The 16560-nt window shown below is 41.9% G+C and overlaps 1 protein-coding gene across 7 annotated transcripts in view; it reads left to right on the plus strand.

The window, feature by feature from the left end:
* The window catches only part of ADCYAP1R1 (ADCYAP receptor type I), a 153527-nt gene that overhangs the window by 102371 nt on the left and 34596 nt on the right, over positions 1 to 16560 (plus strand). For all 7 annotated transcript variants that reach the window (XM_060782656.2, XM_060782657.2, XM_060782660.2 and 4 more), the window contains exons 7-11: positions 6967 to 7091; positions 8312 to 8409; positions 9459 to 9591; positions 14274 to 14427; positions 15891 to 15951. In XM_060782656.2, the coding sequence (XP_060638639.2) occupies positions 6967 to 7091; positions 8312 to 8409; positions 9459 to 9591; positions 14274 to 14427; positions 15891 to 15951 (571 nt within the window). The remainder of the gene's footprint in view (positions 1 to 6966; positions 7092 to 8311; positions 8410 to 9458; positions 9592 to 14273; positions 14428 to 15890; positions 15952 to 16560) is intronic.

A 16560-nucleotide genomic window follows, 5' to 3' on the forward strand; every position in this document is an offset into this window, starting at 1 on the left:
TCAAGGTCAATGCCCACCAAACCCTTCCAGTGTGTTCTGTTGGTCATGGAAGTCCTGTATGCCATGTTTGGTTGAATTCCATCATTGGTGGAGTTCAGAATGCTCTTTGATTGTAGGTGAACTATAAATCCCAGCAACTACAACTCCCAAATGTCAAGGTCTATTTCCCTTAAACTCCATCTGTGTTCATATTTGGGCATATGGAATATTTGTGCCATGTTTGGTCCAGATCCATCATTGTTTGAGTCCAGAGTCCTCTCTGGATGTGGATGAACTATAACTCCCAAACTCAAGATCAGTGCCCATCAAACCCTTCCAATATTTTCTGTTGGTCATGGGAGTCCTGTGTGCCAAGTTTGGTTCAATTCCATCGTTGATGGAGTTCAGAGTGCTCTTTGATTGTAGGTGAACAATAAATCCCAGCAACTACAACTCCCAAATGACAAAATCATAATGTTTTGAGTGATGGTCACTCCTTGTGTAGTGAGGTGTTTTGTTGCCAAATTTGGTGTGATTTCGTTCATTGGTTCTTTTGTTTTTAAGGTACTCATTATGCACAGAGCATTTTCTATATATAGATAGCAATAATTGCATACAGTATGACCCCTGTATCCATGTGGGATGCATTCCCAGACAGGGCATAGATATGAAAAACAGTGGTTAACAGTGAATCCTATTTAAATAAAAGATTTTTGGTCTCAAAATGACATAGAGTCATGCTGTAGGACTAACAGTGGTTCCCAACCTGTCGTCTGTGGACCACCAGTGGTCCCCAAGAACTAAAATATAGTCCAGGTCCTCACCGTTACTACATAAACTGTTGCAATGGTCTTATGAAACCCTATTACGGTGCTGAGGCTTATTAAATATGGTTTTCTGTGGGTGAGAAGATGGCAGCTACTGGATGGCGTATGTTCTGTATCAGAAACTAGAGCTGATGTGGTCTATCCAATGCACTTTTCAGAATCAGCACTCCAAATAACCAAACCAAATTGAAAGTTGACCAAAAACAGATTTGTAACCCTTTTGGTACTAATGTTGGAGAGTAGTCCCTGGTCAAAGTGGTCCCTGGTTAAGTGGTCCCGGTCAAAAAAGCCTGAAAACTACTGAGAAGATGCATAGAAAGGACATATTTCGTTGGAAATAGGTAAATGAAACCATGGATATCATTCCTGTGGACCCAAGGGTCATACTGGTCTTCAGTTGAGCATTCAGAACTGCTATGCTTCAATACTATGGGATCCTGTAGTTTTCAAGGTCTTTAGCCTTCCCTGTCAAAGAGTTTTAGTGCTCCACCAAACTATAAATCTCAGTGTATTGTCAAAGGCTTCCATGGCTGGAATCACTGGGTTGTTGTAGGTTTTTCAGGCTACATGGCCATGTTCTAGAAGCACTCTCTCCTGATGTTTTGCCTGCATCTATATCAGACATCCTCAGAGGTTGTGAGGTCTGTTGCAACTAGGGAATTTAGGTTTATATATCTGTGGAATGTCCAGGGTGGGAGAAAGAACTCTTGTCTGTTGGAGTTAGGTGTGAATGTTTCAACTGGCCACCTTGATTAGCACTTGACGGCATGGAAGGTTTTTGGTGTGGCTTGTTAGTGCCTGGGGGAATCTTTTGTTGAGAGTTGATTAGATATCCCTGATTGTTTCCTCTCTGGAGTTCCCCTGTGTTTGAGTATTGTTTTACAGTTATAATTTTAGACTTTTTTTTAATTGTGGTAGCCAGATTTTGTTCATTTTCATGTTTTCCTCCTTTCTGTTCTATAAATCTCAGGATTCCATAGCACTGAGCCATGGCAGTTTAAGTGGCATCAAACTGCATCAATTCTGCAGTGTAGATGCAGCCATGGAGAGGCAGTGTACTCTGTTTGCTTTCTTAATTCCCAGAGTGACTCCCCTGTTGTGTCCCTTCCTACATCTGAAGTCCTTCCATCTACAGGTGCAATTAATAAAACCACTTTAAAGTAACTGGAGGCACTATCAGGCAACTTAAAGATTCAAGATAAAGTCTCATGAGCCAAAATCATGGAAGCCAAGCCATGTTCACTGAACCTCAGGTGCTCAGGAGAACAGGCCAAGTTTAACTTGGCACCAACATGAATCATAGAATCAAAGAGTTGTAATAGACCTCATGGGCCATCCAGTCCAACCCCCTGCCAAGAAGCAGGAATATTGCATTCAAATCACCCCTGACAGATGGCCATCCAGCCTCTGTTTAAAAGCTTCCAAAGAAGGAGCCTCCACCACACTCTGGGGCAGAGAGTTCCACTGCTAAACGGCCCTCGCAGTCAGGAAGTTCTTCCTCATGTTCAGATGGAATCTCCTTTCTTGTAGTTTGAAGCCATTGTTCCGCGTCCTAGTCTCCAAGGAAGCAGAAAACAAGCTTGCTCCCTCCTCCCTGTGACTTCCTCTCACATATTTATACATGGCTATTGTATCTCCTCTCAGCCTTCTCTTCTTCAGGCTAAACTTGCCCAGCTCCTTAAGCCGCTTCTCATAGGGCTTGTTCTCCAGACAAGCCCTGTGAGGCTTCATCACTCATCATGCTCCCAATGGGGAAATAATCTCAAATGGATTTGCCTGCCAACGTATCTCCATTCCAACCATGGGCTGAAGAAAGGGGCCAACTCAACCAGTTGGATGTGTCCTTGATGATATTCAGCAAACCTACTTGCAGTTCCAAAAGCCTTCTCAGCCACCAATCCACTAACCACACATTCATCCATAATTCAGGGTAACAACTGATGGGCTCTTCACCCATAGTTTCAACCACCTTTAACACCATCTGTACTGAGATGTGTGGTGTAGAAAGCCATTCTTGACTTGGGTTGTTGTAGGTTTTTCCGGGCTATATGGCCATGTTCTGGAGGCAATTTTTCTCCTGACGTTTTGCCTGCATCTATGGCAAGCATCCTCAGAGGTAATGAGGTCTGTTGGAACTAGGAAAAATGGGTTTATATATCTGTGGAATGACCAGGGTGAGACAAAGGACTTTTGTTTGCTGGGGCTAGCTGTGAATCTTTCAGCTGATCACCTTGATTTGCATTCAATGGCTTGGAAGCGCCTGGGGGGAATCTTTTGTTGAGAGTGATTTCATGTGCCTGTTTGTTTCCCCTCTGTTGTTTTGCTGCTGTAATTTTTGAGTTTTTTAATACTGGTAGCCAGATTTTGTTCATTTTCATGGTTTCTTCCTTTCTGTTGAAATTGTCCACATGCTTGTGGATTTCAATGGCTTCTCTGTGTAGTCTGACATGGTGGTTGTGAGAGTGGTCCAGCACTTCTGCGTTCTCAAATAATATGCTGTGTCCAGGTTGGCTCATCAGGTGCTCTGCTATGGCTGATTTCTCTGGTTGGAGTAGTTTGCAGTGCCTTTCATGTTCCTTGATGCGTGTCTGGGCAATGCTGCGTTTGGTGGTCCCTATGGAGACTTGTCCACAGCTGCATGGTATATGGTAGACTCCTGCAGAGGTGAGAGGATCCCTCTTGTCCTTTGCTGAATGTAGCATTTGTTGGATTTTCTTGGTGGGTCTGTAAGTGGTTTGTATGTTGTGTTTCCTCATAAGTTTCCCTATGCGGTCAGTGGTTCCCTTGATGTCTGGCAAGAACACTTTTCCTCTGGGTGGATCTTCATCTTTACTCTCGTGGCTTGTTCTCGGTTGTTTTGCAGCTCTTCTGATGTCTGAGGTGGAGTCTCCATTGGCCTGGAGAGCCCAGTTGAGGTGGTTCAGTTCATCTTGGAGGAGGTGGGCTTCGCAGATTCTTTTTGCACGGTCTGCCAAGGCTTTAATGGTGCTTCTTTTTTTACTTGGGTGATGGTTGGAGTTTTTATGTAGATATCTATCCGTGTGTGTGGGTTTTCTGTAGACGGTGTGACCCAATTGTTGATCTGGTTTGCGGATGACTAGGACATCTAGAAAAGGCAGTCTTCCTTCATTTTCTTTTTCCATGGTGAATTGGATGTTTGGGTGGATGCTGTTCAGATGTTCCAGGAACCTGTTGAGTTCTTCTTCTCCATGGCTCCAAATAGTGAAGGTGTCATCCACATCTCTGAACCATATCGTGGGCTTTTTGGTTGCTGTCTCCAGGGCTTGATTTTCAAAGTGTTCCATGTAGAAGTTAGCTATGACCGGGCTGAGAGGGCTCCCCATAGCTACTCCATCTTTTTGTTCGTAGAACTCATTGTCCCACTGAAAGTAGCTGGTGGTGAGGCAATGGTGAAACAGAGCTGTGATGTCTTCTGGGAACCTCTGGTTGATGAGTGCCATGGTGTCTGCTACCAGGACCATGGTGAATAGAGATACTACATCGAAGCTGATCAGTTTGTCGTTGGTATTTAGCTTGAGATTGCTGATTTTTTCAATGAAGTGGGCTGAGTCCTTGATGTAGTGTGTAGTGAGCCCAATATGGCTTTGTAACTGTGCAGCAAGAAATTTTGCTAAGTCATATGTGGGGGATATGTGGGGGATTCTTGACTTCATCCAGCATTGGATAGCATTGGAGCGATTGCTCAATGCAAATAAATAAATATATCTGTATGCAGATTCACAGAATCATAGAATTTTGTGTCGAATAAGGTCCAGACTGTAGACAGGAGGAAGAAAGTTACACAAATTACTCATTGCTTCTTTTGAAAACCACCGTAGTGCAGCGTTATGTCCCAACCAGTGACTCATTATTTATAATGGGTTTCATCCAAGCGCTGGTTGCTGATACAGCTGCCTTTGCTGGCAAGGTAGCAGCCATTGATGTGGCTGATTGGCAATTTTATTGCAAAGTTCTTCAATGATGTGAAAAACATTTATAGGAAAAGAAGGGGCAGGAATAGGAGACAGAGAGATGACACAATTTCCTGGTCAATGGGAAAATATAGGGGCAGCAACCTATATAGCTGTAATCCCGTGAGATTAAGGGGGAAAATACATTTGGAAATACAATTGAAACTTTTTACCATATATACTCAAGTACAAACCAACCCGAGTATAAGCTGAGGCATCTAATTTTACCACAAAAAACTGGGAAAACTTATTGACTCGAGTATAAGCCAAGGGTGGAAAATGCAGCAGTTATGGGTAAATTTCAAAATAAAAATACATTTCATTAATTGAGGCATCAGTAGATTAAATGATTTTGAATATTTACATCAAAATGTAATTTTATATACAACTGTCCAACTCTGATCAAACCATTATTCTTACCTTCTTCAATGTGCTTACCTATCCTTCCAAGAATAATAATGAAGAGTAAAATAATAAATGTAAAAACAACAACAACAACAACAATAGAAATCGAACTTTGAAAAAGGAGATGGGGGGCCTGATTCTTGCATTTCAAGAACAAGCAATTCGAACCAATGCCATCAAAGCCAGAATTGAAAAGTCGACGACAGATCCCAAGTGTAAACTCTGCAAGGAAGCAGATGAAATGATAGATCACATCCTCAGCTGCTGCAAGACGATCACACAGACAGACTACAAGCAGAGGCATAACACCGTTGCTCAGATGATTCATTGGAACTTGTGCCACAAATCCCATCTGCCTGCGACAAAGGACTGGTCTGAAAAAGTTATGGAAAATGAACACGTCAGACTACTGTGGGACTTCCGAATTCAAACTGACAGAGTTTTGGAGCATAATACTCCTAACCTCATGATCATATTAAAAAACAAATTATGGATCATTGATGTTGCAATCCCAGGCGATAGCAGGATTGAAGAGAAACAACTGGAAAAGCTAACACAATATGAGGATTTAAAGATCGAACTGCAAATACTCTGGCACGGTGGTGATCGGCACACTGGGTGCAGTGCCTAAAGACCTTGGCCTGCACTTAAACACAATCTGCACTGACAAAATTACCATCTGTCAGCTGCAAAAGGCCACCTTACTGGGATCTGCACACATTATTTGCTGATACATCACACAGTCCTAGACACTTGGGAAGTGTCTGACGTGTGATCCAATGCAACAACCAGCAGAGTGGTCTTATTTGCTGTGGACTCATTTATTTATTTAGAAGTTTTATATACCGGTCTTCTCACCTCCAAGGAGGAACTCAGGCCAGTTCACAACATGTGTTCATATACAGTATTATAAAAAACAGCAGAGTGCATCATCATTATACATTGAAATATAAAATACAATAAAAACATCATCATATTACACAAGCCAAGTCGTCAATACAGTCACAATTCATCGCCATCCTTCCATGTGGACAAGGGTTATTGACTCAATCATTGAATGCCATATTCCAAAGCCAGGTTTTTGTTAGCTTTCTAAAGGTCAGGAGGGAAGGAGCAGATCTAATCTCTGGTGGGAGGGAATTCCAAAGCCGAGGGGCCACCACTGAGAAGGCCCTGTCCCTTGTTCCCACCAGACATGATTGCGAAGGTGGTGGGACCGAGAGCAGGGCCCCTGTGGAAGATCTTAGTAACCTTGATGGTTCATAGGGGAGAATCCATTCGGACTGGTAAACTGGGCTGGAGTCATTGAGGGCTTTATAGGTCAAGACCAGCACTTTGAATTGTGCTCGGAAGCTAATTGGCAGCCAGTGGAGTTGGCGTAACAGAGGAGTCGTATGCTTTCTGTACCCCGCTCCTGTTAGCAATCTGGCTGCCGCTCTTTGGACTAATTGAAGCTTCCGGGCAGTCTTCAGAGGCAACCCCACATAGAGAACGTTGCAGTAGTCTAAACGGGATGTAACCAGAGCGTGGTTGTGTTTCAAATAATAATAATAATAATAATAAGAGTAAAATAATAAATAACCTTGACGCGAGGATAAAGCAAGGGGAACTTTCTCAGTCTAAAAGAGGGGCTGAAAAACTAGGCTTATACTCAAGTATATACACTGTTTTTAAGAACCACTCCAAAGCAACCATCCCAACAAGTTCAAGGCTTTTGCACTACTTTCTGTCTCCCATTGTGCAACCTTTCTCCAAAGATGTTCTATGCTTGTTTTACTGACTAGGTGACTCTTCAGAAGCAAAGATGGTCAGCAGGAACTGCACTGAGGATGGTTGGTCAGAACCTTACCCACATTATTACGATGCCTGCGGATTTGACGAGAATGACACCATGCCAGATAATAATCAGGTAGGTTGGGACATTTGATCAGTCTATTTGAACTTGTGTAATTTTAAATTGATGTTTTTAGAAGGAGATATGTTCGGACAGGTACTCTGGGCCAGTGCCGTATAGGGTTTTATAGGTCAAGACCAGCACTTTGAATTGTGCTCAGAAGTGAATCGGCAGCCAGTGGAGCTGACATAACAGAGGGGTTGTATGCTCTCTGTATGATGCTCCAGTGAGAAGTCTAGCTGCCACCCGCTGGACTACTTGAAGTTTCTGAACAGTCTTCAAAGGCAACACCATGTAGAGAGCACATTGCTGTAATCTATTTGGGATGTAACAAGAGCGTGGACCACTGTGGCCAGATCAGACTTCCCAAGGTACAGGTGCAGCCAATAATGAAAGGACCAAGGCAGTGACATCTCCAGCCCACCCCCTGTTTGGTTATCAGCCAGCAGGCCAATGGTTTAAATCAAGAAATAGTTTTGTAAGATCTACAGAGATACTCACAGGAACATCTCAGCAAGCAAGAGTCCAAAAGTGGCAGGCTAAAACATGGAACATCAATCAGAAGCTGATACCAAATGAGAGACTCTTTCCTGGGCAACTTGGAAGGCGCTGAACAGGCTGCATTCTGGCACTATGAGGCGTAGAGCCAACCATAAGAAAAAAAATTAGTATGAACATTTTCATATACATGCATATTAAAATAAATGTTAAACATAGATTTCAGGTTGATATAAACAAAGTGTGCTAAGATATGTTTTCAACCTGCCTTGAAAATAAGGTCATTTGGAGTAGGTGGAAGCTTTCATGAAAGAGCGTCCCATGTTGGCCCTCCAGATCTTCGGAGTTAACTTTGGCAGATTTGGTTATATACAGATTTGATTAATACAATCTCTGTAGCAATCTCAGAGTCCTCTAGTGTGACTTTGTGATCGGCATTTGCCAGCAGTGGTTTTTTGTTTTTTTTTTTGGTAACTATATTCCAAGAAAAGATGCAAATACTCCACTAGAGAACGTGCAAAGAATTCTTGCAGGTGAAAGTTTCTCATTTCTGCACTTGAAACATGAGGGAATTGGCATTCTTAACAGGGAAAGGCATACACAATTATGTCTCTTCTGTCTCACATTTCAGGGATATATATAAAAGAAATACATTTTGTTCCAGGAAAGAGGAAATGTTGGTGCTCTGCTATTTTTCTCTCCCATAAACGTGACCCTGTTTTACTTTGCTTTCTCAGAAATACTACTTCCTCTCAGTAAAAGCTCTGTACACAGTTGGTTATAGTACATCCCTGGTGTCTCTCACCACCGCAATGGTGATCTTGTGCCGTTTCAGGTGAGTTTGGAGTAGTGAGTGAAAAGATGTAGATATCTGAGGATGGGGAACAAACACAAGCCACAATATAGGTCAATATAATTTTGGTATGCCCTTCCAAACCCTCTGGAGACATGGGAGCATTTCATTTCCGAGATGCAACCTGCAACCTGTGGGGACAAGCAACATCCAGCCCAATCCCCTGCTTCTTGGCAAGGGGTTGGACTGGATGGCCCATGAGGTCTCTTCCAACTCTATGATTTTATCATAGCATGGTCTGGAACCCCTGGTGGCACAGTGGGTTAAACTGCTGAGCTGCTGAATTTGCTAACTGAAAGCTCACAGGTTCGAATCCAGGGGGCGGAGTGAGCTCCTGCTGTTAGCCCCAGCTTCTGCCAACCTAGCAGTTCAAAAACATGCAAAAGTGAGTAGATCAGTAGGTACTGTTCCGGCGGGAAGGTAACAGCGCTCCATGCAGTCATGCTGGCCACATGACCTTGGAGGTGTCTATGGATAATGCCAGCTCTTCGGCTTAGAAATGTAGATGAGGACCCGGAACAATGGCTTCAAACTACAAGAAAGGAGATTCCATCTGAACATGAGGAAGAACTTCCTGACTGTGAGAGCCGTTCAGCAGTGGAACTCTCAGCCCCGGAGTGTGGTGGAGGCTCCTTCTTTGGAAGCTTTGAAACAGAGGCTAGATGGCCATCTGTCAGGGGTGATTTGAATGCAATATTCCTGCTTCTTGGCAGAATGGGGTTGGACTGGATGGCCCATGAGGTCTCTTCCAACTCTATGATTCTATGATTCTATGAACACCAAGTCCCAGAGTTGGACATGACTGGACCTAATGTCAGGGGAAAACCTTTACCTAACCTATCATAGCATGGACAAAAATTTGTGGATTTTCACTTTCAGGGATTTTCTGGTCCCCTAAATGCCATGAATGGGGAGAGCTACCTATAGTATGAAACTTATATGGGAGAACCAATTAAAAAAAGAGCATTTTGAGGAATAGTCTGCAATTTGCACCTGATCTTTATTCTTTGCTATCTTTTCCTTCTCTCCAGGAAACTTCACTGTACACGGAACTTTATTCACATGAACCTCTTTGTTTCCTTCATCCTGCGAGCCATTTCTGTCTTCATTAAGGATGGAATCCTCTACACTGAAGAAGACAGCAACCACTGTCTTATCTCAACGGTAAAGTAGTCTGGAAGCAGAGATTTTGGATTTCTCGATAAGGGGGACAGGAAGAAATCATCATAGGAACTTTCCAGGCATTTAGCATTGTTGAAAGTAGCCACCTTCCAAGTCTCCACTAACTGTTTATAAATGTATATAATTGTTAACCTATATTGTATGTACAAGGTTGGATTGCCAGTTTGACTGCACCTCTTTGGTGTGGAAGGGATTTTAGACACAGGACTCAGTTTTGCATGTATTCAGTTTTGCATCAGACCTCAGTGGAGATGGGTGCATGAGAAGTATGACTTAAGGACTTCACTGAGTACAGCTATACTCACTGAACTCCTTAAGCTATAAAACTTTGGACTATTGACTAGTATGCTAAACATATACAAGAAGTTTGTTAGCAAACCAGAGATGTTATTTCTTAAAATACTACTTTGTTTTTTGTCTCTTGAGTGCATATTTTAACTAAGAGATTTTTAAGGGAGTTTATATCTTTTGGGCAACTGCAATTACATTTACAACTGCAATTCGACTTCAAAGAAACACCCACCCTCTGCTACCCAGTATATTTTTGCATTGGCATGTCTTTATCCTTGGCAGTTTAAAGACATGGTTCTTCAGTTTAACAGCTGAGTTACCTGTGTGCCATTCCATGAATGCTTATGAATATCACTTGTTCAAAGGGTTGACTTCTAGCAAGGCCATGCTTTGCTTGACTAGCTGTTTTCAAAAGGTGGTCTCCACATGTTCATGGAGATTCACATTTGCCAAATAGATGTGACATCATTTTTTTACCTTTACAATAAGTTTATTGTGGACTTATTTCCCATAGGTTATGGAATTTCCAATAGGTTATGGAATTTCCCATAGGTTATGGAATTTCCAATAGGTTATGGAATTTCCCATAGGTTATGGAATTTCCAATAAGTATCACCCTGTAGTTGCCATCACACAAGGGGAGAAGAAGAAGTCCTTACAAGTGACTAGGGTGGAGATTGGGGAAAGTCCTCATGTGAGTGTTTGTAGAGAACACCATGAAAAAGTTCATTTACATTTGGCAGGTTAAAAGTAAAAGCCTCCACATTTGGCCATAGTACTGGGCTTGCCTAAGAGTATTCACCATTAGTGGCACTATGAGATTGCCCACATAGAAAATCCCATATTTGGTGTATAGGTACAGATACAGGTATAAGGCAAGGAATGCACACATAAAAACTGGAACCCTCCAACCCTATATTTCGTGATGAGAGGAGGGCAGGGGCAACCAGGCAGCTTTCCATTATGTTTCTAGAGCTGGAAGCACAAGGAAGGTCTCATCTAAATCTTTTGAAGTTCAAGAAAGAGGATGTTTTGGGGGTCTTTTGTCTGAAGAAATGCATCCTGATGTGATCTGAATGCTTTCTATCGCTTTTAACAATATATGGTTGTGGAACTACACTATGGCAAGTGACAGGTCAGCTGGATGAGTTTGGAGAGGATTGTTGAAGGAGGTACCGAATGCCTTGTTTCCACAATATGGAGGAAATACAGGAGTTTATACATTCACTTGTCATCAACAGGATTCTAGTCCTTATGTTCCAATAGAACAAGTGATTTATGAGTCCTTGCATTCCACTCTATTATGTTTTACCTGCAGAAACCAAGATAAGGAGCAAATAGAGTCAATTTGTAGGAAAAGAGTCCCCACCTAATCATTTGGGAGAGCTTCCTGAGCAACCTAACAGCAGAATATGCTGCTGCCTAAGAGTTGAATGGAGTCTCTATCTCTGGAAGTTTTGATTCAGAGACTGGGTGGCCATGCGTTGGGAGGGCTTGATTGTGTTTTCATGCCTGGCAGAAGAGGGTTGGACTAGATGACCCCGGGGGTCTCTTCCAACTCTAGAAGAACCCACTTCTAGTTGGTTCTACAGTTCTAGCTTTTGGATTCATATCATTCACCCGCTTCTAGTTGGTTCTACAGTTCCAGCTTTTGGATTCCTAACATTCCCCCACTTCTAGTTGGTTCTACAGTTCTAGCTATTGGACTCCTATCATTCCCCCACTTCTAGTTGGTTCTACAGTCCCAACTTTTGGATTCCTGTCATTCACCCACTTCTAGTTGGTTCTACAGTTCCAACTTTTGGATTCATATCATTCACCCACTTCTAGTTGGTTCTACTGTTCCAACTTTTGGATTCCTATCATTCACCCACTTCTAGTTGGTTCTACAGTTCCAGCTTTTGGATTCCTATCATTCACCCACTTCTAGTTGGTTCTACAGTTCCAGCTTTTGGATTCCTATCATTCACCCACTTCTAGTTGGTTCTACAGTTCCAATTTTTGGGTTCCTATCATTCACCCACTTCTAGCTGGTTCTACAGTTCCAGCTTTTGGATTCCTATCATTCATCCACTTCTAGTTGGTTCTACAGTTCCAATTTTTGGATTCCTATCATTCACCCACTTCTAGTTGGTTTTACAGTTCCAGATTTTGGATTCATATCATTCACCCGCTTCTAGTTGGTTCTACAGTTCCAGCTTTTGGATTCCTATCATTCACCCACTTCTAGTTGGTTCTACAGTTCTAGCTATTGGATTCCTATCATTCACCCACTTCTAGTTGGTTCTACAGTCCCAACGTTTGGATTCCTCTCATTCACCCACTTCTAGTTGGTTCTACAGTTCCAACTTTTGGATTCATATCATTCACCCACTTTTAGTTGGTTCTGCAGTTCCAACTTACGGATTCCTATAATTCACCCACTTCTAGTTGGTTCTACTGTTCCAGATTTTGGATTTCTATCATTCACCCACTTCTAGTTGGTTCTACAGTTCCAACTTTCAGATTCCTATCATTCACCCACTTCTAGTTGGTTCTACACTTCCAAGTTTCGGATTCTTATCATTCACCCACTTCTAGTTGGTTCTACAGTTCCAACTTTCAGATTCCTATCATTCACCTTGCTCTTCTGCCTTCAGGAACTATCAATGGATCTAGGGCAGACTGTGGCAAACTTTGAACCTCCAGGTGTTTTGGACTTCAACTCCCACCATTCTATGTATCATAGATCATCAAGTGGAGAGAAGAAAGGAGCTATTGGTCATCAAGTTGTGTATTCAGTTGTCTACTTGTTCCACAGGGATTCAGCTAGGAACCCTTATTGGATATTCTTGGTACACGAATGCTTATTCTCACTTTGTCCAATCATGCTACCAAGCACCAGCAAGTTTCACAAAATTCAAGGATATGAAGTTTCCCAAATCACCCAGCATGGCACTGCCTTCTATAAGCTGCTTAGCAATTCGTTATGTGTTTATTTTTTTCTCCCTTTCCATTTTATTCAAAAGCCTTCTTTGGAATTGCTCTGTACCCACATAAGCATATGCTCACAGCTGGGTTCTTTTCTTGAATTTGAGAAAAGCCTGGAGGACTTCAGTCTTCCAATTAGCATCCATTGTAGCCTCCCTCTCAGCCTCCTCTCAAAAGTTTGACACTTCCTGAGTGCTGAAAGATTTCATAAAATGCCTCCCAATGTCTGAAATTGCTTTTCAGTACTTTGGAATGGAACTCTCTAAGTGTCTTTCACAATGTTCCATTCGCATTCTACAATACTTTTTGAAGCAAAAAACAACATCTGCTACTTGTGTTCTTCGTGTTGCTGTTGTGTTGTTGTTGCTGCTACTTCTATTAAATTGTTTATTATTATTTATTATTTATTTATTATTATTTACGACATTTCTGTACCACCTTTCTCAACCCTGGAGGGGACTCAAGGCGGCTTTACACATAGGCAACTATCCGATACCTTAAAACAAGAATAATTAAAATAAACATGTAAAATAGAATTATAAAATACATTAAAACAATAAAAAACATTTAAAGCAATACCATCACAATTAATCATGCAATCTACAGGCGTAATCCAAACCCTTCCAGTAGTCATTGCACATCATTCCATATCAAACTATTGTACAGATTCTCCAAAGGCTTGGTCATAAAGCCACATTTTCACTCTCTTCTGGAAGGTCAGGAGAGAGGAGGCCAATCTAATAACCCTAAGGAGGGAGTTCCACAGCCAAAGGGCCACCACTGAGAAGGCCCTGCTTCTCATCCAGTCACATCTGCAAAAGAGTTGGGACCGAGAGCAGTGCCTCCCCAGACAATTTGAATTCTGAGATGGTTCATAGAGGAAGATACATCCAGACAGTTAAGATGGACCAGAACTATTTAGGACAGTGGTTCTCAACCTGTTTTTGGCCTTCAAATCCCAGAAATCCTAACAGCTGGTAAACTGGCTGGGATTTCTAGGAGTTGTAGGACAAAAACATCTGGTGACCCCAGGTTGAGAACCACTGATTTAGGGTTTTATAGGCTAAAGCCATCACTTTGAATTGTGCTCGGTAGCAGACTGGCAGCTGGTGGGGCTGACATAACATGGGGGTTGTTTGCTCCCTGTACGCTACTTCGGTGAGCAATATAGCTGCCATCTGTTGGACCATTTGAAGCTTCTGAACAGTCTTCAAAGGCAACCCCAAATAAAACATGTTTCAGTAGTCTATTCAGGTTGTAACTAGAGTGGGGACTACCATGGCCATTACTACTACTACTACTACTACTACTACTACTTAGGCACTCCAACATACCTGTGCTGAATTCATGTCAACAACCGCCTTGCTGAACAAAATGTTGACATTTGTGTTTGCCTTTTTCAGGTGGAATGCAAGGCAGTGATGGTCTTTTTCCACTATTGTGTGATGTCCAACTATTTCTGGCTCTTCATTGAAGGACTCTACCTTTTCACCTTATTGGTTGAAACCTTCTTTCCAGAAAGGCGATACTTCTACTGGTATACCATCATCGGATGGGGTAGGTTTGTTTCACAGAATTCTTTGGGTATTTCTTCCTTACACATAACTTGTGAAGGTATGACATATACACACAGTTGGACACAATGTTGGGGCTGATGGACCAGTGGTTTGTATGAAAGAGCCCACTTCTAGTTGGTTCTACAGTTCCGATTTTTGGATTTCTATCATTCACCTTGCTCTTCTGCCTTCAAGGTCTATCCATGGATTTAGGGCAGTCGTTGGCAAACGTTGGCCTTCCAGGTGTTTTGGACTTTGCCATTATACTCTAAGGTCCCCTTATTCATGGGATCATTGGAAATCTTTGTGGCCATCTCTCATTCCTCCAATGCAACTTTGTGGTGCTCTTCAGTTGGAGATTGACTTCCCACCTTCATGCATCAGTAAAGTGTCCCAGAAAACAATGAGAGGAAAGCTGAGAATAGACAGGCAGTAAATGAGCAGGGATGCATTCCTCCTGACCACAGAAAGTGTTGTTTCCAAGCCTCTTGTTATTCTGTACTGCACCCTATATTTAAATTAATATTTAGTCAGTTAAGTGTAAGGAGTTGACCATAGTCCAAAAATATAAGTGTAAGGAGTTTGGTACTATCCACAGTTTCAGGACTCCATGGAAGGGTCTCATGGATAAGCAGGTCTTACTGTATAATAAATTAAACTAAACATCTAGCCTTGTTCCAGTTCTGTTCATGCAGTACATAATAATACTTTCCAACCAAGCAACACTTCTCCCTGAACTCCTTTCCCACTCTTCACAACCCAGCCCTTCTGATCTTCTCCATTCCCTTCCTCCTATCTATCCTTCACACTCTGCTTCCGATTTCCCAACTCTACTTCATCCTTACTCTAACTCATTCTCTTCTAGATAATAATCTAGATCAGTGGTTCCCAACTGTTGTTCCTCCAGATATTTGAGACTTCAATTCCATCCAGTTTGATCAGTTGTCAGGAATCCTGGAAAACAAAGGTTGGGAAGCACTCCAACGAATTATAGTCTTCCTCTTTTCAGATGGGGGCAATGATCCAATAGCTATGGTTGGCTGTCTTGAACCAGGTTTACCCAATTTCTCAGTTCAAGGCAGCTATTTATTTCTCATGTTCACTTTTCCAACACTCCCGACAGACCATAAAACTAACTGAAGGGTTGTAGGAAATGGGAATGGGCATTGAACATATGGATGGATCAACATTAAAGTAAAGCTTTAGCTGCTACTGTATAAAAATTGTGGCCTTCACTATTTAGAATTGAATGTTTGGTGCAATCTTGTATTGCTTGGACTCAAATCAGTTTTGCCATTTGTTGATCATGAAGACCTGGTACCCCTGGGATGCCATTTTAATGGATTTCTTTATTGATGCCCATTTTTGAGTGGCGACCAAACCTGTAAGCTGAGATCCTACCAGTATTCCAGGAGCACTAATGTAAAAACATCCATTAAACACCATCTTCTTTGATTTCTACAGGAACTCCCACCATTTGCGTCACTGTCTGGGCTGTTCTTCGACTTCACTTTGATAATGTTGGGTAGGTAACACTAGATAGTCCTTGTCTACATTCTTTCTAAGCCTCTAAAGACCTGGTCATTTTTATTCCTATCTGGGTAAGCTCTGAATTAAACTGTCATCAGAAGTGTATTGTAAAAATCAGCCTATGCTTTAAAGGTTATAGTAAAGCATTAAAACCATGATGAACTATGGATGGCTCTTAAAGAAATGAGAATGTCACAACATATGATGCATTACATACTCAAGACAAGAGTTCCCTGTTAGGACAGAATACAGAAAAAATAGAATAATTTCCAATTGGGTCAGACAAAGCTGCATTTTATTACCCAATCTATTTAATTTGTGCACTGAACATATAATTTGTAAAACAAGATTAGATTTAGCAGAAGGGAATGTGAAAATTCGAGTTAGTGACACCAACAATTTCAGATATGCAGAGAACACCATTGTTGGGGCACAGCAGGATGCTGGGGATTCAGATTCTGAGGATGAGATTTTCACTGAGTCTGTATCTATTCCTCAAGTTGAAACACAGACAGAAATGCAGGCCATGGATCACAGAGACAGAGCAGGGCCAACAGCTGCAGAAGAGATAGAAGATGTTTCTCTTGAGAAACAGTCTGCCTGA

Source organism: Anolis sagrei, chromosome 6 (assembly GCF_037176765.1).
Source record: "Anolis sagrei isolate rAnoSag1 chromosome 6, rAnoSag1.mat, whole genome shotgun sequence".
NCBI classification, from domain to species: Eukaryota; Metazoa; Chordata; class Lepidosauria; order Squamata; family Dactyloidae; genus Anolis; species Anolis sagrei.